At 44.3% G+C, this 27,516-nt stretch overlaps 1 protein-coding gene across 1 annotated transcript in view; it reads right to left on the bottom strand.

Moving 5' to 3' along the window:
- The window catches only part of dhx15 (DEAH (Asp-Glu-Ala-His) box helicase 15), a 158,773-nt gene that overhangs the window by 19,936 nt on the left and 111,321 nt on the right, over positions 1-27,516 (bottom strand). The window contains 9 exon segments of the mRNA XM_038791481.1: positions 154-323; positions 9,436-9,578; positions 9,581-9,614; positions 9,616-9,626; positions 13,362-13,484; positions 14,761-14,952; positions 16,156-16,264; positions 17,888-18,037; positions 21,376-21,462. Of these exon segments, the coding sequence (XP_038647409.1) occupies positions 154-323; positions 9,436-9,578; positions 9,581-9,614; positions 9,616-9,626; positions 13,362-13,484; positions 14,761-14,952; positions 16,156-16,264; positions 17,888-18,037; positions 21,376-21,462 (1,019 nt within the window).

The following is a 27,516-nucleotide window of genomic DNA, read 5'->3' as shown; positions in this document are numbered from 1 at the left end:
AGCCTTGTTTGTTCGAATTATTTTAACTGATGTTGGAAATCTGGGTTTCACGATTCAAGACTGGTTGGTCAAAATTAAACACTTAACTGATGGGGCTATAGGCAGATTGCAGTAAATACACAATACTAATAAATCTGTGTCGCAGAACATTACCATTCAGGTTTGATGTCTGTACAGGTGCGGATGTAATTTTTAGTGGTAAGTACAAATTCATTGTAGAGCACCCATTCGGGTTTGTGGTCCAGGACAGTCGAAGGATGAAGCTGCACAACCTGGTTATCTTTCACCGTCAAATAGTGGCCCGTGCGTTCCAAGTGAGCCACCTGAAACAAAAATATTGACAAGAAAATAGCCATTATTCATCACACAAAGCATTCGGGCATACATTTGGGGAGGGCAGGTAGGGGTGGAAAGCAAAGGAAAAAATTACTCTTCTTTTGAACATTCTTATTATTACGAGCCTCACCATCAATCGAAATGCCAATTAAACCTTCAGTCAAAGGGAAAAGTCTAGTATCCATGATATTTTCCTGTTATCCAGTCACGTAGATGTATATGTGTGGGCAGCACGGTAGCATAGTGGTTAGCACAATTGCTTCACAGCTCCAGGGTCCCAGGTTCGATTCCCGGCTTGGGTCACTGTCTGTGCGGAGTCTGCACGTTCTCCCCGTGTGTGCGTGGGTTTCCTCCGGGTGCTCCGGTTTCCTCCCACAGTCCAAAGATGTGCAGGTTAGGTGGACTGGCCATGCTAAATTGCCCTTAGTGTCCAAAATTGCCCTTAGTGTCGGGTGGGGTTACTGGGATAGGGTGGAGGTGTGGGCTTGGGTAGGGTGGTCTTTCCAAGAGCCGGTGCAGACTCGATGGGCTGAATGGCCTCCTTCTGCACTGTAAATTCTTTGAAATTCTATGATCTAAGTTTCCCCAGGTTTACGAAGAAGAGTACACCTCCTTCAGAATATTTATAATTGAATTACGCAGGGCAGCACGGTGGCCTAGTGGTTAGCACAACCGCCTCACGGCACTGAGGTCCCAGGTTCGATCCCGGCTCTGGGTCACTGTCCATGTGGAGTTTGCACATTCTCCCCGTGTCTGCGTGGGTTTCACCCCCACAACCCAAAGATGTGCAGAGTAGGTGGATTGGCCACTCTAAATTACCCCTTAATTAGAAAAAATAATTGGCTAATCTAAATTTATAAAAAAATATTTTTAAAAAAAATAATTGAATTACGCACCAACATTCTTTTAAAAGTATAGGGAGAATAAAATTTCTTGGGAGAGTCCTCTGGGAGAAGTAATATTCCTTCCAAAGTAGAGAATGAATATAACGGTAACTAAAACACCAGAATTGGCTGATGTGGTTGTAGAGGGTTGTTTTCCAAACTGGAGGCCTGTGACCAGCGGTATGCCTCAGGGATCAGTGGTGGGTTGTTATTTGTTATTGATATTAATGGTTTGGATGAGAATTTAGGAGGCATGGTTAGTAAGTTTGCAGGTGACACCAAGATTGGTGGCATAGTGGATAGTGAAGAAAGTTATCTATGATTGCAACGGGATCTTGATCAATTGGGCCAGTGGACTGACGAATGGCAATGGAATTTAATTTCGAAAAATATGAGGTGTTGCATTTTGGTGGATGGAATCGGGGCAGGAGCTACTCAGTTTATGGTAGGGAGTCGGGGAGAGTTATAGAACAAAGAGATCTAGGAGAACAGATTCATAGCTCCTTGCAAGTGGAGTCACTGGTGACAGTGTTGTGAAGGCGGCATTTGACATGCTTAGTTTCATTGGTCATAACATTCAATACAGGAGTTGGGACGTCTTGTTGAAGTTGTACAAGACATTAGCACGGCCACACTTGGAAAACGGTGTATAGTTCTGGTCACCCTATTATAGAAAGGATATTATTAATCTAGAAAGAGTGCAGAAAAGATTTACTAGGATGCAACTGGAACTTGATGTTTGAGTTATAAGGAGAGATTGGATAGACTGGGACTTTTTTCCCTGGAGCGTAGGAGGCTTAGGGGTGATCTTATAGAGCTCTAAAAAATAATGAGGGACTTAGATAAGGTAGTTTATCTATAAGGTAGTCAACATCTTTTCCCCAAAGATAGGGAGTCTAAAACTAGAGGGAATAGGTTTACGGTGAGAGGAGAGAGGTACAATATAGAGTCCAGGGGCGGGATTCTCCGACCCCACGCAGGGTCGGAGAATTGGCGGGAAGCGGCGTCATTTCCGCTCCCGCAGGTTTCGTAATTCTCCCGCCGGAAAAAAACCGGCGTTGTGCAAATCCCGTCGGCGGCCTGTGAAAACAGCTGGCGCCGGCGGGATTTCATTTTATTTGCACTGACCTGAAATCTCCGGCCCGGATGGGCCGAAGTCCCGCCGACGTGGCCACGGGTCACGTCGGCGCAAATCAGAGTTGATTTAAAACGGCGTCAACCATTGATGATGGTTGACGCCGTTCAGTGTCGGGGGTGGGTTGAGGCATTGGGGGGGGGGGGGGGGGGGGGGGTGGGTTGCGGCCATCGGGGGGGTGGGTTGCAACATCGGGGGAGTGGGTTGCAGCATCGGGGGAGTGGGTTGCGGCCATCGGGGGAGTGGGTTGCGGCCATCGGGGGAGTGGGTAGCGGCCATCGGGGGAGTGGGTTGCGGCCATCGGGGGGGGGGGGGGGGGGGGGGGGAGTGGGTTGCGGCCATCGGGGGGGGTGGGTTGCAGCATCGGGGGAGTGGGTAGCGGCCATCGGGGGAGTGGGTAGCGGCCATCGGGGGAGTGGGTAGCGGCCATCGGGGAGTGGGTTGCAGCATCGGGGGAGTGGGTTGCGGCCATCGGGGGGGGTGGGTTGCAGCATCGGGGGAGTGGGTTGCGGCCATCGGGGGGGGTGGGTTGCGGCCATCGGGGGGGGGGGGTGGGTTGTGGCCATCGGGGGGGGGGGGGGGGTGGGTTGCGGCATCGGGGGGGTTTGGGGGCAGCGGCGGGCAGAGAGGGGGGGGCGACGGTGCGTTGGCCCCGGGCATCCGTCGCCCCCCCCCCCTCTGTACGCCGCTGCCCCCAACCCCAACCCCCTCCCTTCACCACTCCTACCCCCTTCACCACCCCTATCCCCCTCCAACGCCGCACCCCCCTCCAACGCCGCACCCCCACACCCCCACTAACGCCGCACCCCCCCCCCACTAACAGAGGAAGGAAGGGGGGGGGGGAGGAGGAGAGAGGGAGGGGGGGGAGGAGGAGAGAGGGAGGGGGGGAGGAGGAGAGAGGGAGGGGGGGGAGGAGGAGAGAGGGAGGGGGGGGGAGGGGGGGGGGAGAGGGGGGGGGAGAGGGGGGGGAAGGGGGGGGGGGAGAGGGGGGGGAGAGGGGGGGGGAAGGGGGGGGGGAGAGGGGGGGGGGAGAGGGGGGGAGAGGGAGGGGGGGGGAGAAGGGGGGGGAGAGGGAGGGGGGGGGCGAGGGGGGGGGGGGGAGAGGGAGGGGGGGGGAGAAGGGGGGGGAGAGGGAGGGGGGGGAGAGGGGGGGGGAGAGGGGGGGGGGAGAGAGGGGGGGGGAGAGGGGGGGGGGAGAGAGGGGGGGGGCAGAGGGGGGGGGAGAGGGGGGGGAGAGGGGGGGGAGGGGGGGGGGAGGGGGGGAGGAGGAGAGGGGGGGGTGTGGGTACCGGCCTTCAGAGGGAGGGGACGGGGTGTGGGTACCGGCATTGAGGGGGGGGACCCGGCATTGAGGGGGGGGGGGGAGACCCGGCATTGAGGGGGGGGGGGGACCCGGCATTGAGGGGGGGGGGGTGGACCCGGCATTGAGGGGGGGGGGACCCGGCGTTGAGGGGGGGGAGACCCGGCGTTGGGGGGAGGGGGGGACCCGGCGTTGAGGGGGGGGGGGGACCCGGCGTTGGAGGGGGGTAGGGGTGGTGGGGAGGGGGGGAGGGGTGGTGGGGAGGGAGGTAGGGGTGGTGGGGAGGGAGGTAGGGGTGGTGGGGGGGGAGGTAGGGGTGGTGGGGAGGGAGGTAGGGTGGTGAGGGTGGGTTGAGGTAGGGGTGGTGAGGGGGGGGGGTTGAGGTAGGGGTGGTGAGGGGGGGGTTGAGGTAGGGGTGGTGAGGGGGGGGGTTGAGGTAGGGGTGGTGAGGGGGGGGTTGGGGTAGGGGGCAGCAGCGTACAGAGGGGGGGGGGCGACGGTGCGTTGGCCCCGGGCATCCGTCGCCCCCCCCTCTCTGCCCGCCGCTGCCCCCAAACCCCCCCCCCCCCCCACATGCCCGGAACACACCCCCCCCCCCAAATGCCGGGAACACACCAACCCCCCCCCCCCCCAATGCCGGAACACATCCACCCCCCCCCCCCAAATGCCGGAACACCACCACCCCCCCCCCCAATGCCGGAACACACCACCGCCCCCCCCCCCACCCCACATGCCGGAAACACCACCCCCCCGCCCCCACCCCCCCCCACACCCCCCCCCCCCCCCCGCCCCCCACCCCCCCCACCCACCCCCCCCAATGCCGGAACCACACCCCCCCCCCCCAATGCCGGAACCAACACCACCCCCCCACCCCCCCCCCCCCAATGCCGGAACCACACCACCTCCCCCCACCCCCCCCAAAATGCCGGAACCACACCACCACCCCCAAATGGCCGGAACAAACACCACCCCCCAAATGCCGGAACACACCACCACCACCCCCCAAAAGCCGGGTTTTTTCCTGTCTCTCTCCTCCTTTTTCCTCCAAAAGACGCGGGTCTCACCACTTCCGCAGCTGGTGAAACTGACGCGTATCGCGTCAGTCAGCTGCTAGCCCCTCCGGGAACGGAGAATAGCGGCCTTAAAGAAGGCCCCGACGCCGGAGTCATTAACACCGATTTTTCTCGCAGGCAACCCGCGTTACGAAGGGCTACGGAGAATCCCGCCCCAGAGGTGCAATCATTTCACACAGAGGGTGGTGAGTGCCTGGAACAAGCTGCCAGAGGGAGAAGTAGAGGTGGGTACAATTTTGTCTTTTAAAAGCATTTAGACTGTTATATGGGTAAGATGAGTATACAGGGATATGGGCCAAATGCAGACACTTGGGACTAGCTTAGTGGTGAAAACTGGGCGGCAGACAAGTTGGGCCGAAGGGCCTGTTTCCATGCTGTATACGTCTATGACCAGATAATAAATGTGTTTAGTGCTTGAAATGAAAGCAACCTATATGAGGATTTGTCACCAGATTTGTTGCAGTTATGTGTTACCATGCACTTCTAATAAGGGCAGCACGGTAGCATTGTGGATAGCACAATTGCTTCACAGCTCCAGGATCCCAGGTTCGATTCCGGCTTGGGTCACTGTCTGTGTGGACTCTGCACATCCTCCCCGTGTGTGTGGGTTTCCTCCGGGTGCTCCGGTTTCCTCCCACAGTCCAAAGATGTGCAGGTTAGGTGGATTGGCCATGATAAATTGCCCTTAGTGTCCAAAATTGCCCTTAGTGTTGGGTGGGGTTATTGGGTTATGGGGATAGGGTGGAGGTGTTGACCTTGGGTAGGGTGCTCTTTCCAAGAGCCGGTGCAGACTCAATGGCCCAAATGGCCTCCTTCTGCATTGTAAATTCTATGATAATCTATAAGGGAAATACCTAATGAAATATTAAGAAAATAAATCAATAACATAAATAAATAACAGAAAGCCACGCTTTTTATTTGGTATTTTTCGTTGCAGCATTGAAGTTTCCAGTGTGAGGATCGTCCAACAACAGGTACAGCAGGCAGTAAAGGCGGCAAATGATATGTTGGCCTTCACAGTGAGGGGACTTCAGTATAGGACTAGGGATGTTTTACTGCAATTGTATATGGCATTGTTGAGGCCACAACTGGAGTAGTGTGTGCAGTTTTGGTGTCCTTATCTCAGGAAGGATGCTCTTGCTATGGAGGGAGTGCAGCGAAGGTTTACCAGGCTGATTCCTGGGATGGCGGGACTGCCTTATGAGGAGAGACTAAGTCGGTTAGTATATATATTGTAGTTTAGAAGAGCGAGGGGGGATTTCATAGAAACGTCTAAAATTCTAACAGGATTAGACAGGGTAGATTCAGGAAGAATGTTCCCGATGGTGGGAGAGTCCAGAACTAGGAGCCATAGTTTGAGGATATGGGGTAACCTTTCAGGGCTAAGGTGAGGAGAATTTTCACTACCACAGCAAATAGTTGAGGCCCAAAACATTGTATGATTTCAAAATGGAATTAGATATAGTTCTTGAGGCTAAAGGAATCAAGGAATATGGGTTCCTCCTGCTTCTATTTTTTGTTTCTATGTATGTTTACTAAATAGTAGATATCTTTACTATTGCCTTAACCTGGTCATGTCGAACTTTATGAAGTTTAAATCTCACTCCATCATTTTTTTCTTTAATTTAGACTACCCAATTCATTTTTTCCAATTAAGGGGCAATTTAGCATGGCCAATCCACCTACTCTGCACATCTTTGGGTTGTGGGAGTGAAACCCACGTAAAAACGGGGAGAATGTGCAAACTCCACACGGACAGTGACCCAGAGCTGGGATCGAACCTGGGACTTTGGCGCCGTGAGGGTGCAGGGCTAACCCACTGCACCACCGTGCTGCCCATCATATAACTAACTGTAGGTCTCTTAGAAAATTTTACTATACTAGAAATATATTATAATTTACTGAAGTATGCAGCTGTCACAAATTATAATATATTTCTAGTATTGTAAAATTTTCTAAGAGACCTACAGTTACTTATATGATGGAGTGAGATTCCTGGGCAGCACGGTGGTGCATCAGAAAAACAGCACTTCTCTGCCAAGAGTTCCATATACACCGCATTGCATTTCTGGCACTGCAATGAACTTATTATTTCACTGTCAAGCCCCAGCGTCCTATTAAATTATCAATATCTACCAACCCTCTGAAGAGCATGAGTCATACTGTATATAATAACCCACATCTATTTCCAGGCTTTTCGATTCTGATGGTAGGTTTTTAAACTTGATGCCATCCGCTCCTCAATTTGCTCCCATCACTCATTCTATCATATGTCTTTCATTTGTATTTCAGCACACACACAGCACTGAGATCTGCGCTTAAAATGACTGATAAATAAACGGCCCCTTTAACAATACAATCGCCCTGTGAAAACTTGACAGCTTCCATTTTTGCTGAAGGTCAAAAAACCTGTCTTTTATTTGATTATATTTGAGGTAAAGCAATTTTTTTTATTTTCAGAGACAGTAACAACCTGTTTGATTACATCAGTCCTGTTATAATCTGCAGGCTCACTCAACAAGTCCTTAGTTACAATACAGATGGCTACTGTACGGTTACAGAAATTTATGATCAGTTAACTGATAACCCTTTCACCACCAACCCCCAACTCCCTCCCTCCCCCAATGCTGGTTGCTTTTCAGAATGGCATTAAAAGTAATCGATGCAAACTTGGAGAATACAAAAGCTATTATACGTGCTGTGGTTATGATGTTGACAAGCAAGACTACTACCATTGACAGCTGCACAAAATCTATTCTTGTCAGTACCAAGGGCAAGTTTTTTAAAAAATTTTCAAATCAGAATTAATGACCCAGTGAGGAAGAGAAAAACTACAACCATTGCGAGAAACAATTCTTCAAAACCTGAAAACCAAGAAAGGGACAAACTCCAATGCTGTTTCTTGCAATATGCTCATAACAATATTCAATGAGAAGGATCACACTTTCGCCAACTGGACACTGACATTGGACCCTTCATTTCTCAAAATATTCCTGTCACCACCAACAAATCTACACAATGTGCAACATATACCTCAAAATATTCCCCAGGTACTTTAACTCATTCTATCCATATACAGTATATTAAATTTGGTTTATGGGACACAAATGCCATTATCTCTTCTACCTATAATGCCCATTACCCCTCTAGATGACACTGTTATAGGATTGCAAACACCAGAGAATTTATTCCTATACACACACAAACAGTGACTATGTAAATTTGCAGGGGGAGGGACACAGGAGATACAACAGAACTCTTTTCACGATGCAATTTGCAAAATACACAGCTATCTTGCCTCAAGTCCTTGTGAGTGCACTGCATAATTTATATCAATGGTTCCCTTAATTTCTTTGGATGTTAAAATATCACCGATACCAAAAGAACCAGCCAGCCTTTAATCTGACTAAAACGTCCAAAGTGACAATAAGCAAAATTATAATTTTTAAATTTAAATGTTAAGTAACCTGTGGCTTTGTGAAGCAATAACATAGATTTGAGTAGAAAACTAGCCACAACACTTTATGCACTAATCGGCATATTTAAGATTGCCATTGTACAGTAATAAGATGAGATACCCTAGTAAAAAAGTGACGTTTAAAAGAAAAATCAATCCACAAATCCATGTTGTTTTGTTAGGAAATCTCGTCTCAATTAAGTGATCTGAAGTTTAATAGCAAAACTCCAAAATGGCAAAATGTTTCAAATAAAGGAAAAGGAGAAAAACAGCATGAATAAAACTTGGGATATACATTTCAAACTGCAGACAAACCTTATGAATTCTCACAGCTACATGAACAGATTGAATTTTACAGATCACCAAAAAGCCCCAATCCATTTTCTGATTGTGAAATACAAGCCCACTAATATTTTCCATTTATTTTAACGATTCAAGCATGGAGCTGCTAAATTAATTTGGAATTGATGATCAAGCAAGAAACATTGACTAATAAATTCTTTCTCCATTAGAAACAACAGGGAATGTTGCAGAAATTATTATAACATCGGTTTGATTTGTAAAAGTATAAATAACCCCATCTAATAGAGTTGGAGGTACAGATCAGTCATCATATAATTGAATGGCAGAAGAGGGATTGCATGACCTATGTCTGATTCTGTTATTGTCTGATATCTAGATTGAAGATTAAGTCCTCTTCTGAATGCTCATGTGTTTTTGTGCTTATTCGTTTTCCAAAGGTAACAATTCTTGCTAACGTAATGCTCCAAAGACAACAGCCACCCGCCAATAGAGCGAGCTCAGGCAGCCCACCACAGCTGGTGTTGAAATTGTCACATTGCATTTTGCACTCCCTTGTTTGAACTATTGGCAAGTCTTGAGCACTCCACACTCTGATCTCTTCTTTACATTCAACTTCTATGACAATTTTTTCTTTGATTTTAAATTTCATTTCATTATAATCTTTTGTTTCTGTCTAATCCTAGATTCGCACTCAACTTTCAGCCCATAAGACCCCAACTTCTCATTCTTGCGTTTTCAGTCACCCTCCTTTTTCTTCTTTATTCAAAATTTATGAAGTGCTTTCTTCAATAAAGTCTGTTCCCATTAACAATTTGCTTCTACCACACTGCAGACACACATAATTGCCACATGTAGTACAATGCTTGATTTTTCAACCAGCAGAAAGCATCTCCAAATGTTGAATTATTGAACATTTCATAAACATGAGTTAACAGCTTTTACTATACCTGCATAAAATAGCCAGAGACCAGCGCCTTTCTAATGTTTATGTAATAGTCTCGACTTGTGAATTCTGTACTTCTCCGGGGCAAGTTGAATCGGTCCATGATTCGTGACAGCTGTTGACGTACATTGTCAGCAGACATCAGGATCTGTAGTTAATAAAGTTGTCATAGCACCACTGAACCCGACTCATGGTCTAAAATAAAAACAGTGCATCACGATTAATAAAAAATATTGCAATTAAATATAGCTTATAAAGCATTTTAAAAGCACTGCAGCTAAAATAGCTCTTTTCATTGAAGTCCCCCATCAAGGTCGTAAATGTGCCGGTACGCAACCCAATCAGAATCCTGATGGCAATTCATTCTGTTTGTGAGAGAGTGCCAACTGCAGGCCAAGTGCTTTGCCACAGGCACAAGAGAAGAGCCACAGGGATCTCACTTTAGGTATCTTCAAGCTTTAAAAAAAAAATCTCAGCTTTCACAAATTAATCATTACGCAAATCACCCATCGTTTTGCCAGAAGTGGAGGAAATAATCTGACAAATCATTTAGTTTGAGGTACTGATATCTACCTATGAAGAAAACTTGGAAGCTAAAATGAAGTCATATAATGGTACTCTGAATTCAACCACAGTCAAAACTTCCATTTTCCTGGGTTATTTATTTGCTGAATTTGAACTACTGGAAAATATCATTTTTCTTAGTAGAAAAAACTACACTATTTCTAAGACTCGTTCACTAAAATATTCTAGTTAATGACTGAGCATTATTGCTGACCCTATTGTGTGATTATGATAAGACTTCCCAATTTGGACTTGGGTCGTTTCTACACTGCACAATTGGAATAAAAACACCCAGTCCAAATTTATTTATTATTTTATTTATTGGCAGGAGCAGCCTTGCTCACAAGTTAATGATTACACGCTCTAATCTAAAGCAGCACTATGGGGATTGTAACGAATGCTAAATCACAAATTTAATCCTTTCAAGGGAAAGGATCACAAACCCAAAGCAACCAGATTTTTGGAAATCAATACAAGATGCCCAAACATAGTAGGAAAATTGTAAAAGGAAAACTTAGAATTACAAAAAAAGAGGCAAAATTTATTTCACCACACCGCCCGTCTTCTCTTGAAGACGCCAGTTCACACTACCATACTGTTTTACATGTTTCTGGCATCAGTCACGTCCTCATGCAAAAACACACACCTCAGCAAGGTCGGTGCCTTTGCCCACTGTCCTCTTTTACATGCCAATATACATTCTAGCAGGTGTCCAGTGAAGATACCTGACATAGCCTGTGTACATTGTAGGGATCCACGTCACCCCAAATGAGGTCATTTAACTCAGCAGAGACCTTCCTGACTTGTACAGTGGAGTATCAACTAAGGCAGATGATTTATCGGCAACGCCATCACAGAAGCCAAAAGAATCAAAAGATTTATCCCACTCCTTGTGGTAAATCTTGTTGCCAGGTTATCGCCCATCTCCAATTACCAGAGAAGATAGTCATGGGTTGCACATGGAGAGTGTCAAGTCCACCAAGACTCCGACATCTGTCCCAGCTTCACCCCAAACCACTTCAACGCCACTCAGGGAGTCTGTGTTGCTTGCTTTGTTCTTCCTCGGCACATATTTTACATTTGTGTGCAGCATTAACTTGAGAAAATCTAAAATGTTCCCAGTGAGGAACCCATGAGGACTGACAATGCAACTTCCACAACACTTTGCGTTAAAAAAGAACTGATAATCCCTAAACAATTCAAACTCTAATGGTCCATAAAGTACAAGCAAACACAGCATAATGCTGTTAAGAACTGGAGTCTAATTAACAGATGGCATGCTGAATGCCCCAGAATATGCAGGAAGTCATGAGAAATCAACTTGATAGAGTGCCACTCTACAATACTTTTTCACTTTGTTCTCAGCTTCATTTAAGCTATAGTATTTAAGCTATAAAGTAACAAGTAATTATTTGTTCCAATAGATAGTTTTCTTTGGGCTTTTTTTTAAGCTCCTGAACAAAAGCATTACTTTTTCTTATCGACTACTTCAATTGTCACTGTTGAAAAACAAAATGTTTCCATGAATCCATGAAATTCCCTAACGCAGAAGTTGTACCAATGGACAGTAATCAACATTGCGCATGCATGCCCAACAGACTGGGTGTTGTTGGATTCTTCAGCTTTCTAAGTTCATCTATTTTGTTCTGAACATTGCAGGAAATGTGGTGTAACACTTTCTTATGTGATGATCACCTGCAACGTTGAATTTTTCCACTGTTTTTAAATGCTTTAAATACCGTCAGGGAAGTGCTAGGTTTGAGTTTGATGCGTGTAAGTATTGCCTGGAACAATGCCAAACAGTATATTGTATGACAAGGCCCAAGACCAGAGAGCAGAACACAAATTTAAAATTTGTGCTTCATTCCTTTTACATTTACACTCCCATTTCTGCCTTGTTTGTTCTTTATATTACAACTTGGGGAGCAAATGATCGTATGAAGCAACTAGCTTGTGACCTAGAGCTGGGGCTCTTCTTTCTGTTTTACATATCTCTTGAAAATGACAGCCAGATTTTTGATGCCCAGCATCAACACCAACATAATACAGCAGCTAAAAAGCACAAAAACCATAGAGGGGGCTGGAAAAATCACGGTTTGAGAGTATCTGATGGGACCCACTTCTTTAGAGGCTGAAGAACTGGAGCTAAACTTTTGCTACGTTCAAGGTAACCATAAAGCATCAAAGCCAGCAATGGACTGGCAGAATGGTGTAGGTACCAGGTCCCCACACCTTCTTCACACCCCTCACCCTGCTGAGGAATATCTTTCCATCCAATATTTGAATGCATTGATAATTGGGTAATATGGATTTATGATTTTCTAGCTCTCATGCCCTTTTTAAGTGTTGCTCCGTGTACGAGTGCGCAACTGTGAATCCAGGCTTCTGCAGCACTCTGTGCAAATTTCTGCCAGTAACAGCAAATACAGCAAACAGTAAGCAGCACATAAGCCCAAGAAAAACCACTCCTCTTTCATCCATTATGAATGTCCTAGTTATAGCTTCAGACACTATTCCCTTTGCAAATTAGAATGCAGGATGTAAGCTATTCAGCTACTTGTTCTTTTCTGGCTGTTTAATGAGAATTCAAAGGTTATATACTGAAAGAAAACTGATAACATATCTGAAGTAAGAGTATAATTGGGAAACAAGACCCATCTCTTAATGTCCTAGAGTTACTTATCTGTCCTCCTCTGGAGTTTAAGGTGAAGCAGACACAATACAGAACATATTGATTTTTGAATTTATATTAAATTGTTTATAAGTAATTCCCTCCCTGTGCAGGATTCCTCTTTACAAATAATGAAAACAAATGTTGCAATTCAGTAAACATGCTTTGTAGGGTTTGACATTTTGATGCATAAATCATTGAAAATTCTTAAATGGTGGGAACATTGCATTAATGTCTTTTAGGCAAATGAACAGACAAGTCTGGATGTTGTAACACCATGTCCATTGTTACCTCCCAATTTCTTGCAGCGTAGTCCACTGAGTGCCTTTAATAGCATAAAATACACCAAGAAAAAGCCATAAAATAGGTTGACAATCTAGTCTGAGAGGTAGAGTCTATTAAGGTGGCAAGGAACTACAGTATTGACAGTAGTCCTGTAAAAAGAATAATTTAAGACAAAATGTCAATATAAATTTGGGCCAGCATTTAAGCTGTGGACTGCAGTGGATCGTCACATGAAGTCTACTTTAAATAGTACAGGGACAGCTGCACAGCAATTCCTTGGTGAACAATTCTCAGATGTGTATGCTGAAGCTCAATATTCAGGAGCTTGCTGTGCAAGTTGTGCAAGCCCACAAAACAAACCCATTTGAAGATCTGCCCCGGATAAATGGAAAGTAAAAAATGTAACTTACTTTGCTTGAATGCATGGTAAACGTTGAGCAGGGTCAGGTGATCTCCATCTATATGTGCGAACCGCATCTTGGCTTCGTCGGCTGCTTTCTTAGCTTCCGTTGGGCGAACAAAACACTGTGGGACTAAACAATGTTGGTATGGGCCCAACACAGACGCCCATATGGATGAGTCACTCATTCACAGACACAGGAACAAGGCCTAGCTAGGTCAGTTCAGAGAGCATTGGGCAGGGCATGATGGGACATGGTCACCAACTGCATCTTGGACTGTCTACTACCTTGGCTTGGTACCAAACATCAACACCTACTCACATCTGCAAGACAAGAGTGTTTCAGAAGCTACACAATTACCAGATTTTAGTGAAAAAGGCGGTGCATAGGGCAATACAGAACTATCATAATGTATTAACTGAATGCCTTCTGTAAGCATTTTCCTAACCTACTGAAGATATATGTAACTATAAAACGTTTAGTATTTGAAGTGTACAATAGATGACTCGAATCTCACCCTTGCAAACAGGTTAAAAACCCAGGAAGAACAAAAGGAAGCAAGGATGAAACTCTGCCCTGCCCAGCTGCTCTGAATCTGATTTAATCTATAGTACTGTACTGACACAGAGTCTGTCGCCTTGCTGAACATTACTTACAAAAATGGAATCAGCCCATTAATGGTTTTGTATAAGCATTCTACAGGATAGAATCAGCATTATTAATGAAATACAAAACCACGTTACCTAAATTAGTGACCGGTGTTTAGGTCACAACGAGCATTAGTGCCGCCCATCTCTGCCAATTGGATATGCCAAAATAATGTAAACTGTCAAACCACATTACTTTTTGTAGCTCAATTGCACAAATACTTTAAAATCTCACACAAGTCTTCAGTATCCCAGCCAATTATTAAATTCAAAATATTTTGTTTTTTCTGGATCCTAGGGAAGTAGGATTGCAAAATGATTTCTCTACATGGAAATTCTAAGACGGGGTGAAAATTAGTTTCTGGACTACAAAATATTAAACCCAACTATGCTGAGCAGTCTCAATATCATCAACATCTCTCCTTCATTAAGCTTTCTCCCATACTAAATAACTGCTTGAGCAGAAGTGATTTATGGGCAGAATAAATGTTAAAAATGGTTAAAAAAATACCTGAAATTAAGCATTAAACCTGAAAAATTGTAATCAGAATTGCTTGAGCTTGTACATTCTTCAGTTCAAATCTTTTCAAAACTTCACTACTTTCCATAGACCATTCAAATACAACATTATTACATTGTGCTTACTGGGCATCCATACAAAGCATTTTCTTGGAATAGATCAACTCTACCACAAAACCTGTTAAATAATTGTTTTGTCTAACTGCAAGTCATGTTTTTACAATTGCGTCCCCGCTTATTACCTGACAACATTGCAGTGATGGAGAGAATCTCATTTGAACAGTTGTGTTCACAGCTGGCAATAACCATCTTGGCCAACTGTGGATCTAATGGGAATTCTGCCATCATGGACCCAAGTTCAGTCAGGTCTCCATCGTCATTCAGTGCAGCGAGGTAATTCAAAAGCTCCAAGGCTCTCATCAGTGTCTCAGGAGCTGAAACACAATTATTAGAGACATAATCTTTGATGAGTCAAAACCACTCAGCTGATGTACTGTTTGGTATCCCTAATTTAGGTAAATATTTAGACATACACCTTTACAATGTGGTCTCATCTTTCTCCGGAATTCAATTTGGGCAACTTGACAAATTGGACCACATTGCCTTTTGCCAATCTGAACCCAAAACCATTCAAGCCAACACACATAATGCAATTTAACTGACATGAAGTGAATAATATCCTTTCAGCATCATTTGCTGCTGCCCCCAAAATTTTAAAACCTTAGGAAATGATCACACAGAAAAGGGAAAGAAAAACATGTGAAAAAAATGATATGGGATTTGATACTTCACTAGGAATATATTCTGCCAACAGGTAACAGAGCAATATTTACCATCAATCATTGGCAGTTTCCTATCCAGGCACTAGATTCACTTTGACAGAATGCAAACACATGCCTAGATTTTTGGAAATAATTTGCACGACATATTGAATATGCTATTATAACATCAGGGTTGGAAAATTTCACTGGCCACTTTCAAGTTTGATCAAACTGAAAGATAAACCAACAGCAAATTTCCGATAAACACCCCAGTTTTCTCCAACCTTCTTTTCTCAGCATTCCTGTTGGTGTTATTAAACTGAAGCATCCATGAAACTCAATGGTGGCACTCTCAATTTGGGTTAACACATTGTTGGCGCAGCACCATTTCAGGAATGCAACATATTAATTGGACTGATATTTCACTACCGCAGGTGAATCTTGCACTGTCAGAGTTGCTGCCTTTCACATGCAACATTAAAGCTAGGTCCCAAATGCCTGCTCATGGGGGTGTACAATAGTGCAGGGCACCACTGAGGGAGAATCTGTCTGCTCAGAGATGTCAACACAGAAAACTAAATGTCCTGCCTTATCCTGGGAATTTCATAACCCTCCAGAGCTTTCCAACAGAGAATGACCACAAATACTAATCCTTTCGCAATACCTAGAATGGTAGCTTAGAACAGACTAACTACGGAATGTGAATTACACAAAGATAATCTGAGATCTATTGACATTTTGTAGATGTAACAGCAGTATTACAGCTAATCAAGACAAAATGTAAACTAGATGATTCCAAAATGGATCTAAATAATAGACAGAGAGATTAAAGCTGCTTTAAATATTTCAGAAAATAAAAGTTGACCAGCTCCTTACCTGGTGGATCCATGAAATCAAAATGTACCAAGTCATCAATGCCAAGTTTCTTCAGTTGAAGAACTACAGAACCCAGATTAGACCTCAAAATTTCAGGGTAAGTATTGTCCTGTTAATTAATAAAGATCAAATAAAATTATTGAGAAAGGCTTACAATCTCCCATTGTGTGAACAACAAGAACAATTTGTATTTTTGTAGCACATTTAACATGAGACGTCCTGTGGCACTTCACAGGAACATTATTAAAGAAAATTCGACACCTGGCCACATAAAAGAGATATCTATAAGTTGACCCAAAAGATTGGTTAAAGATCAAGTTGTTGCTTAACTTGGAGCCACTTTAGGTCAACAAGCACAGGACTTGGTGCAAGTTCAGATGTGGGCAGCATAGTTCTGGATGATCTCAAGGTTATAGAGGGTGAAACATGAGGCAGCAGTCAGCAATATATTGGAATAGTCAAGACAGAAGTAACAAAAGACATGGATAAGGGTTTCAGCAACAGATGAGCTGAGACAGGGACAGAGTTAGACAAACTTGGGAATAGGGGGTTTTGGTGTTGGTGCGATTATGTGGTCAAAAGTTGATCCTAGGGTCAGTTATGACGCCCTGTGAAACACTACTGACTTTTCAAATGTCTTGCCTCACTGTCAATTTAGTACACCAAGACGATTACCAAACTATATTATGTAGACCAACTAACGAAAAATGCTGGCATTGCATTTCAGCGTCATGCTTATGAAGCAACAACTAACATGGGATTATTCACAAAGATTATCTATATGTGAGAGTCTGCCGTTGCAAGGTAGAAACAAGGTTATTAAAAAAATTATTTTAAAAATAAATTTAAAGTGCCCAATTTGTTTTTTTCCCCAATTAAGGGGCAATTTAGCGTGGCCAATCCACCTGCCCTGCAAATCTTTGGGTTGTGGGGGTGAGACCATTAGATACGGGGAGAATGTGCACGGACAGTGACCCGGGGCCGGGATCGAACCCGGGTTCTCGGCGCTGTGAAGCAGCAGTGCTAACCACTGCGCCGCCATGTAGTCCTTCGAGAGAGGCAAGGTTGCCCTAAACACCATGAAGTCTAAATTCCCTCAACAATGACATCATGGTATTATAGCCGTGCCTGATATTTTCTTTACTGGTATCACATACAACCATTCGGAACACAGCCAACAACAAATCTTCTCTCGAAGGGGGCTGTTAGTCCCAAAAGGGACAATGAAAGGGGTTTGAAAGTTAGGGGTGAGATATGTGAAGGTTTCTTCAATTTAAATTAATCCAGACAGAGTTTTTTTGTACCTCACCCATTTGGTAAAAAAATATCCAGAATGGGTGGGAAGGCACAAAATACAGCTCCAATTGATGTTATCCTTACTCGACTTTCAAATGTATGTACTTTCCAGCATTGTGGCCGATACTCAGAAATGGGATTGATAAAGCTGCAGACTCACAGCCCAAGTTACACTTCAGGGAATGTCAGCAGGTACGATCCCATGATACTATAAAGGTGGTAGGGCAGACCGATCAAATCCAGACTCTTGTTTCTAGGTCAAAGGATTAAGCGTTTGAATATTGCCCCAGATGGAGAAACAAATACATTAATCATCTATTGGATAGTTCCAGATAAATATCAGAATTTTCTGATATCGATAAACATCATGCAAATTCTCTATGTCGATATAGTGTAACAAGTAGATACTGATCGCAAAGGGATGGACAAAACTTGCCTGCATTTCAGTTTTATAGGCCTTTTCAGTATAGAGTCTAAAGCACTTTCCTGGTCTAGTACGACCAGCGCGACCAGCTCTTTGCTGTGCAGATGCTTTGCTGATAGCCGTCACCAATAACGATTCAACTCTGATACGTGGATTATATACCTGTTGATCATGAAAAGACAGTGAACACATTTGCGTTGAACACCAAAACCAGAGTACTAGACAGATCAAAAGGTCAAAGGATAAGAAAATATTTTCATCTCTCAAAGTCAAATGCAAAGAAAGTGCCGATTCTTCAAAAGGCAACACAAAAATAATCCATAGCAACAGAATGATGAGGATCATTTAAAAAATAAAAGTTCTGGTCCTTCAATTTCTACAGTAAAAGTGAAGTAGATATACCTTGACAAAGAACTCTCTGTATCAATAATCATTTTTGGACTGTTTTGACTTCTTTACTCTTTTCTCAAATTAACCACCTCCAATACTCACCTTAACCCTGACTATGCTTTGCCTATGTTCAAGCAAAATGTCTGGGGAAACAAAGGGTTAAAAAGAACAAGACATCGAACAAGGTTTAGCTTTAGATAGATTTTGGTTCGAATGATCGACATAGATTAATAAACAGTGCCAATAATAGTCTAAGCAGCTGGAAAATGAAGCCATGCAACAGTGAGCGATGATTTCACTGAAAGGCAGAACAGGCTCAAGAGGCTAAAATGGATCCTACAGCCCCAATGTGCCTGCTACAAGAATGGAAGGAGGAAGGTGACCATAAAGCCAGCTTTAGGATGGTAAATGGACTGCTATTACAAACTATAAACTCTGCATAGATCAGATGGGAGGAACGACCATCTGCTAAGTATTTATTTTTAATGGCATTCAGTGGGGGTGCAAGTGGGGATGAGAAATATTACTATTATGAAATAAAAAGTGGTAAGATCCTATGATAAATAGCAAGAGAAAAGTAAAACCATAATGACTTATTGCAAAGAAAAAAAGGCTGAGTGTATGTTTGTGGCATCCCTATTATTTTCTTGTATTATTTTCAGTATGACATCTAACTCTGGCTTTACTCTACATGATCTGCTGCTTATCATTTGTCATTCCAGGTAAGTTTAGACTTTAAGGCCATATTTACAATGCATCCGAGTCCTGGTGATTGAAGTCAGTATTACATCTAAAGAAAACTATAAAATGCACTATTCAGCAATCCTCATTATAAATACTTGCTCGTTCACCATGATGAATACAAGTTCATGATTGGTACTGATAACATCTGTGGTCAATTCAACCTCACTATTTTAGATCAATTCAGTAATGGCTCATTCAGTTATGTATGGATATGGAGGATTACCAGCACCAATAGACTAAGCACGGGAAATCTGCCTCCTTCAGCAGAGAAGAGGAAGAAAGGGTCGCAAAGAAGACGGAGCACAATGAAATATACATTTATAAATCTGCAGGCAGAAATGTTTAAAAATTCATTTTTACAGGATGTGGGCTTCGCTGGCTAGGCAAGCATTTGTTGCCCATCACCAATTGCCCATGAGAAGGTAGTGGTGAGCTGCCTTCTTGAATCATGGTGTAGGTGCACCTACTGTGCTATTAGGGAGAGTTCCAGGATCTTGGCCCAGTGAGTGAAGGAAAGTGATATATTTACAAGTCAGGATAGTGAGTGACTTGGAGGGAAACCTCCGGGATGTGTTCCCATGTATCTGCTGTCCTTATCCTTCTAAATGGTAATGGTCGTGGGTTTGGAAGGTGCTGCCTGAGGAGCCTTCCTGAGTTCCTGTAGTGCATCTTGTAGATGGTACACACGGCTGCTACTGTGCGTCGGTGGTGGAGGGTCTGAACGTTTGTGGAAGGGGTGCCAATCAAGTAGGCTGCTTTGTCCTGGATGGTGTCAAGCTTCGGGTGTTGGAGCTGCATTCATCCATCACACTCCTGACTTATACCTTGTAGGTAATGGCAGGTGTCAGAGAGTTAATTGCCTCAGGATTCCTAGCCTTTGACCTGCTCTTGTAGCCACAGTAATTATATGGCTAATGCAGTTCAATTTCTGGGCAACGGTAACCCCCAGGATGTTGATAGTCAGATATACAGTGATGGTAATGCCATTTAATGTCAAAGTTTGATTCTCTCTTATTGGGGATGGTCATTGCCTGGCACTTTATTGACACGAATATTATCACTGGATATTGTCCAGGTTTTGCTGTATTTGCACGTGGGCTGCTTCAGTGCCTGAGGAGTAACGGATGGTGCTGAACATTGTGCAATTGGCAGCAAACATCCTCACATCTGACCTTGTGTTAGAAGGAAGAGCATTGAAGAAGCAGCTGAAGATGGTTGGGCCTAGGACACTGCCCTGAGAAACTCTAAGTTATGTTCCAGAACTGACCCTCCGACAACCACAACCATCTTTCTTTGTCCTAGGTATGATTCCAACCAGTCGAGAGTTTCCCCCCCCCGCCGATTCCCACTGACTCCAGTTTTGCTAGGGTTTCTTGATGCCACATCCGGTTAAATGTTGCCTTGGTGTCAAGGGCAGTCATGCTCACCTCATCTCTTGTTCAGCTCTTTTGCCCATTTTTGAACCACGGCTGTAATGAGATCAGCTGAGTGACACTGTGGGAACTCAATCTGAGTTTCAGTGAGCAGGTTATTGCTAAGTGCCGCTTGAGAGCACTGTTGATGACTCCCTTCCATCGCTTTACTGATAATTGAGAGGTCGGTGAGGATGAGTCCAATATGTTTATCCCTCTTGTTGGTTCTCGCACCACCAGTCGTAGACCAAATCTAGCAGCTATATCACTCAGAACTGGGCCAGCTCAGTCAGTCACTAATTGTGCTACCGAGCTACTCTTGGTGATGGACATTGAAGTCCCCTACCATTTTATGCCCATACATGTTGGTGTTCAACATGGACAGTGGACATAAAGGTGGTCATCAGCAGGTTTCTTGTCCATGCTTGGCTTGAAGCTTCATGGGATCAGGAGTCGACGTTGAAGACTCCCAGGGCAACTCCCTCCCGACTGCATACCATTCTGCTGCCACCTATCAGTGGGACAGGACATACCAAGGGATGGTGGCAGTGGTGTTTGGGAGGTTATATGGTAGGCGAGTATGATGTCAAGCTGTTGCTTGACTAGTCTGTGAGACAGCTTTCCCAATTTTGGTACAAACCCCCAGAAGTTAGAGAGGAGAACTTCACTGGATTGGATTTTCATGGTTATCATTAGACTTTTAATTCCAGATATTTATATGATTCAATTGCCACCATCTGCCGTGGTGGGATTCAAACTCGGTCCCTGGAGCATTACCCTGGGTCTCTCGATCCCCAGTCCTGCGGCAATACTACTACGCCACCACCTCCCTTTTAAATGTGAGGGTTTATGGGCAGGAAAACCATGAAACTCTTACCAAAATGACAAAGCAGTGGCATATAAAGAGGGGTGCAAACGTCTGTTGAAAATAGAATGGACCACTTAAATACTTGCCTTCTGTTTAGCAAAGCCAGGATCAATCACAAACACAACACCATCAATAGTGAGTGAAGTTTCAGCAATATTTGTGGACACGACAACCTAAAGGTAGGAAAATAAACACAAATGAAAATTCATAGCAATGTTTGAACAATAGCTTTCAGGCTGTTAAAATAAATTATTTACTGTAATGTATCAAAATTAAATGTTCACAGATCAAAACTCACCCAAAACAAAACTGATCCATTATAAAGGTTTTAATTTATCTGGTATGTTCATTATTTTATTTGTAATAATAAGCACAGGGTGTGATATTTACAAGCAATGGACAACACAGGCAAACAGGAATAACATGGTAAATTTTAATAAGTACTAACACCTCCGGTTCTACATTCAATCCCAGTGTACAGCACAGCCCAAAATTACACAGTCTTAACTAAATCAAAAGGTTAATTTCAAAAATACAGATGAGACATCTGCTGAAACCAGCAGGAGCCCTGGCTATTTAATTCATGGTCCACTCTAAAATTACAAAGAGTGGGCCTTCAGGCAGAAAATCAGCACTCAGTTACACCCAGCATGTCCATTTACTTTTTGCTACTATGTCAGGCTAATAAAATCATTCAGATGTTGAGCTGAATCAGACCACTCTGCTCTTCTTCCGCACAGGAACAGGCCGGTCCTGAATTCCTGACATTGAAAGCCTCCCATATGTCAGGTGTTGATTTATTCTCAAACATCCGTCCCCAATCTAGGTTCTTCAGTTCCTGCCTATTCTTTCCATACTCAGAGCTTTCCGGAGCTGGCGTGTATATTAAAAATACTCCCAATACCTTGTCTCATTACAATCCCCTCCTACCCGACCTCTGCGTTTCCAACCGTTCAACCTCAGACACCAAATTTTAAAGGGTGGGCTGAAGAAATATACACAAGGTTTTCTTCTTTGGGTGCAGTGATCTCACAAACTGATCCTCGTCGAAGATTTCAATGCCAGAGTCGGGTAGGGTGAGAATCTCTGAAAGGAAAGAAGGAGCATGGAAGGAAAACTCCCATCGGTGTCCTTCTCCTGGCAAATGACTAGAACACAACCTTGTCATTGCCAACACTCTGGCCCAGCAGAAAGACAAGCACAAGACCTTACGGCATCACCCACGGCAACAGAAACAATGCCACAAGACAATTATCCAAAACCTCAGATTCTACCGGAGCAGCCTTTTCGGTCAGCTCCTCAATGTCATTCTGAGCCACATGGAGTCACAGTGTCTGTAGTGCCTTGTCTACCCTAATGCCCACCGTAACAACCACCTGCGGAGATACTTCGTCTCTTTACCAGGAAATATTTGTAACTGGTTTGACGAAAATAACATAGAGGACAGAATTGAACTAAAATTTTGCATTGACTGAAAACTTCAGTGCAACTCGAGAGAAAAGCAGCAGCCCTACATGTAGCTAATATAAAGAACAAATGATGAGTAGAAATATCACTAGAGCTCCAACACCCCACGAACACCAATGACATGCACAGTTTCTTCAGCGCGGTCAAGATGGACCATGGCCAAAGCACTCAAGAGCCCAACCCACTGAGAGTCAAGCCTCAAGGAAAGGACAGTCAGTGTTTGCCGGAGAGACCATTTTGAAGAACTCCTCAATTGAGACTCTGTCTTTGATTTGAACACACTCAACTTCGTTCTTCAATACCCCATCCAGCTCGGTCTCCGTACTATCTGGGTCGAAGGAGAAGTTGAAAAAGTAATGTTGACAGCTGAAAAACAAAGAAAAAATGCCTCTGGAGCAGATTGAAGTCTGCTGAAATGTTAAAACACTGTGGAGATGCACCCTCAACACAGTTGCACCACCTCATATTCTTCACCTGGGAAGAGGAAGTGCATGCCGGGGGATCTCAGAGAAACTGTGATTGTGACTTTGCTAATATCTTCTCATGAGATGCGGGCATCGCTGGCTAGGTCAGAATTTATTGCCCACCCCTAATTGCCCAAAATTAAGTTCAAGAAGGCAGATATATCGTTCTACAGTAACTACAGAGCAGTGTCCGTGCTGCTTGCCACAGGGCAAAGCACTGCAAGGATCCTCCGCAATCGCTTCCTCCCAGTGCCAAGGAATGTCTTCCAGAGTCGCAGTGGGGTTTTTCCCCATCGAGAGGCACCACAGACATACATGATCTTCATTATGTTTGCAAATTCAAGGGAAGTGCAAGGCGACAGCACCGAACACTGTACATGGCCTTTCTCGACCTCATGAAAGCCTTATGATTCTGAAAGCATGAAGGCTTATCCTCAAATTTGGTTGCTCTTTGCCTATGGAACCAGCACAAACCCCTGGGTCAAACAAATCTGTACCATCACACCAACCATCTTTTCTATTTTCCTCACTGCAATACTGCACCTCACCGTCAGCAATCCACAGGCGTGGAGCTAATTTATAGAACAGACTTGCTCAGCCTGTGCTGCCTTCAAACAAAATCCATTCCAACCTGAGTCAGAGCTTCAGAATGCAGATGGCGTTTGTGCCACTCACTCAGAAATTGAGCTCCAGAGAATTGGCCTTTCACTCGGAAAACCAAGGGGCTCTTCCAACCACCTGTCACAGCGTAACACCTGTGCCAACTGATCAAGGTCAACTGTGAAATACCAAACAACATGGGCCACTTTCTGCATCTTGGGAGCCCCTCCTTAATGAAGGCAGGCATTGACGTCAAAGATCATCAATGCCTCCAATGTGCAAACTCAGCCTCTGCCAACTGTAGAGTAGTTTTGAGGACAAGGATCTCAAACCCAATGCTAAAGTCAGTATTTACCAGGTTGCAGTGATTGCTGTGTTTCTTGTATGCTTCAGAGACTTAGACAATCTATAGCAGACACTTCAAACCAATGGAGAAGTACCACCAGCAGTGCCTACACAAAATCCTCCAAATCCGATGACAAGAAAGGCAATTCAACAGCAACATCTTCTCTAAAGCTAACATACCCATTCAAACCCAGCTCCACTGGGCGTAGGGTTAGTGACACAAAAACATTGAAAATAGGAGTAGGAAGACAACATTTGGCCATTCGAGCCTGCGCCGCTATTCATATTCATCAAGGCTAATCATTCAACTCAATAGCTTGTTCCCACCTTCGCCCCATGCCATGGGATCACTACAGTGCAGAAGGAAGCCATTTGGCCCATCGAGTCTGCACAAACCCTCCGAACGAGCATCCTACCTAGGCCCATGACCGCACCCTATCTCGTAATCCAGTAACCCCACCGAAACTTGTGGACACTAAGGGGCAATTTAGTATGGCCATCACACTTAATCTGCACAACTTTGGACAGTGGGAGAAAACCGGAGCACCCAGAGGAAAGCCACACAGACACTGGGAGAATGTGCAAACTCCACAGTCACCCAAGTTCGGAATCAAACCCGGGTCCCTGGTGCTGTGAGGCAGCATTGCTAACCACTGTGCCACCCTTTGATTTCTTTCACCCCAAGAGATATATCGAATTACTTCTTGAAAACATACAACGTTTTGGCCTCAACTACTTTCTGTGGTGGAGACTTCCACAGGCTTACCACTCTCTGGTGAAGAAATTTCTAATTTCAGTCCTAAATGGAATACCCTGTTTCTTCAGGCTGTGGCCCCTGGTTCTGGATTCCCCCACCATCGGGAACATACTTCCTGCAACTACCCGGTCTAGCCCTGTTAGAATTTTACAGGTTTCTAGGAGAGTCCCCTTTTAAACTCCAGCGAATATAATCCTAACCGACTCGTGGTCGCCTGATAGGCCAGTACCTCTATCCCAAGAATCAATCTGGTAAGCCTTTGCTGCACCCCCTCTTAAACCAAGAACATTCTTCCTCAGATAAGGAAATTAAAACTGCACACAATATTCCAGGTGTGCTCTCACCAAGGCCCTGTATAACTGCAGCATGAAATCCCTGCTCCTGAACTCAAATCCTCTCATTATGAAAGCTAACATACCATTTACCTTCTTTACTGCCTGCTGCATCTGCAGATTGACCTTCAACGGCAGGTGTACCCAGGTATCTTTGCACTTTCCCCCCCTCTCAATCTACAGCCGTTCAGATAACAATTTGCCTTCCTCTTTTCACTACCAAAGTGGATAACTTCACATTATGCTTCATCTGCCATGCATTTGCCCACTCACTCAGCTTGTCCAGATCACACTGAAGCATCTCTGCATCTTCCTCACAGCTAAGCCTCCTACCCTCGTGTCACCTGCAAGTTTAGAGATATTACATTTAGTTCCCTCATCTAAGTCATTAATATAAAGTGTGAATAGCCGGGGTCCTAGCACCGATTCCTGCGGTACCCCACCAGCCACTGTCTGACATCAAACTCTCAAAGGAATTGTTCTACTCGGAGCAGGAGACGCCCAGGATGACAGCAGAAACACTTTAGGGACATCCTCAGTGCACCCCTGAAGTCATCACAAACATCCCCCGCTTGTGACTGACCAAAACGGAGGCGATCTATCCAGAAAGTTACCAAACACATCAATTGTGTTCAGAGGTGAAGTCAAGGCTTCTGAGGAAGCATTCAAACTTCCAAACAACCAATCTACCCAACCCTTCAAACATCCCATGCACACCAAAAACTCGTATTTTTTCTCTTTATTTGTGCTGCTCCTTATTCCCTTAACTTGCATCTTCCCTCAAAAAAGAACAAATACTCATATTTGAAATGATATTGTACTGATCATGCAAACGTTTCCAGCCATTTGATTTGTAAATACAATATATTAAGTGCATTAATGAGGATCCAAGTATTAGCCCTAATGAAAAGTCTGTGTCCTTAATATGATTCAAACAGAAACTCTCACGTAGTAGCACTGCACGCAGGGAGGTCTTTTCAAATCAACTTCCCTCCAATAGTTTGCCCGATTTTCTGGGAAGATGGATCACCAGTAAACAATATCTGTACAATTCTGACCTGCAGAAAAAGGAATTATTTCTTCTTAAAATAAACCTCGTGCTGAATGACAGCACCAGCACACCTTGGAATCTGAAAAGCTAGCAACGTTAGTGCAGGTTCACACATTCTCCGAAACCAAGACCCATAGGATATGATCGCAAAACCGTTGCTCCTATCCCAAGCAATGAGGCAGGCTGAACTAACTCCACTGAAATTGTGCATGCACAAATCATGCCCAACAGATTAATCGTACTGGCTTACACCATCATCATTGTACTGCTTGTATCATCAGTGACTGGGTCCAAAGTGATAGTTGTTGAACTTGTTAATGTATCGCATCTGATAGATTTATGAAAGTGGAGGATCGTTCGTGGCAATTCAATAGCAAGTACACTATTTTCCATCAACCTCCTGGAAGCAGGATGAAGTTGCTGTCTTGTTTCTGTTCTCTGCTGAATTTCAATGACCGTTCCTTCATGATGTTGTGGTGATTTATCAGTGTTCCCAAGCAGCCCAGGAACCCTTGTGGGAAGGCAGCACTGGAACTGGAACATTGGCTTTGTGGTACTTTAGAATCTTAGATTAATTTTTCTTCATGGGTAGGATTTGGGTCAGTCATTGTTAACTATACCTACAACAGAAATTCATCCACACAGGTTTAAAAACAAGAGCCACGGCCGCTGGCCGACAGCGGGTCCACAGCCAGGATGACCAATTAAATCTCCTCCCACACCCTGAGCAGGCGAATGGCCCCCAAACAGTGCAATCTGCCGGCCTGCCAGAAGGCAGGACAACTGACTGAATCCAGCTGCAGCCAAGCATTTACTTCACAATTAGAGTCAATAGTCTCACTCCACAAATAGGTTGGGCCACACTATTGTGAGAGTAGGTGTTTTCTTTTAAGTCTCTCACATGGGATTGGACGCATGCAGGACTTTATCGACACGTCTATTGTAAAATCATTAAATGGAAAAAGAACTGCCCATACGTTCGGAACAGAGAGTGGGAGAACCTATTAACCAATTAGGTCGTGTGGGGAAGCCTGACCGAATGATTGGAAACTCATTCAGTTAGGATGAGAAGGCTCATCAGGGAACACCAAGTGATCCAACACTATGTCTCTTAAAATAAAAAAATCTAATTTTGAACACAACTGCTGAGAGAATATCCTTACCAAAACCTTAGGAATTGCCACGGAGGTCAATGGAATTGCACTGGTTGC

The sequence above is a fragment of the Scyliorhinus canicula genome, chromosome 3 (assembly GCF_902713615.1).
Source record: "Scyliorhinus canicula chromosome 3, sScyCan1.1, whole genome shotgun sequence".
Lineage (NCBI taxonomy): Eukaryota > Metazoa > Chordata > Chondrichthyes > Carcharhiniformes > Scyliorhinidae > Scyliorhinus > Scyliorhinus canicula.
Note: the sequence above shows the minus strand (reverse complement) of the source record. Positions and strands in the feature narration are given on the sequence as shown.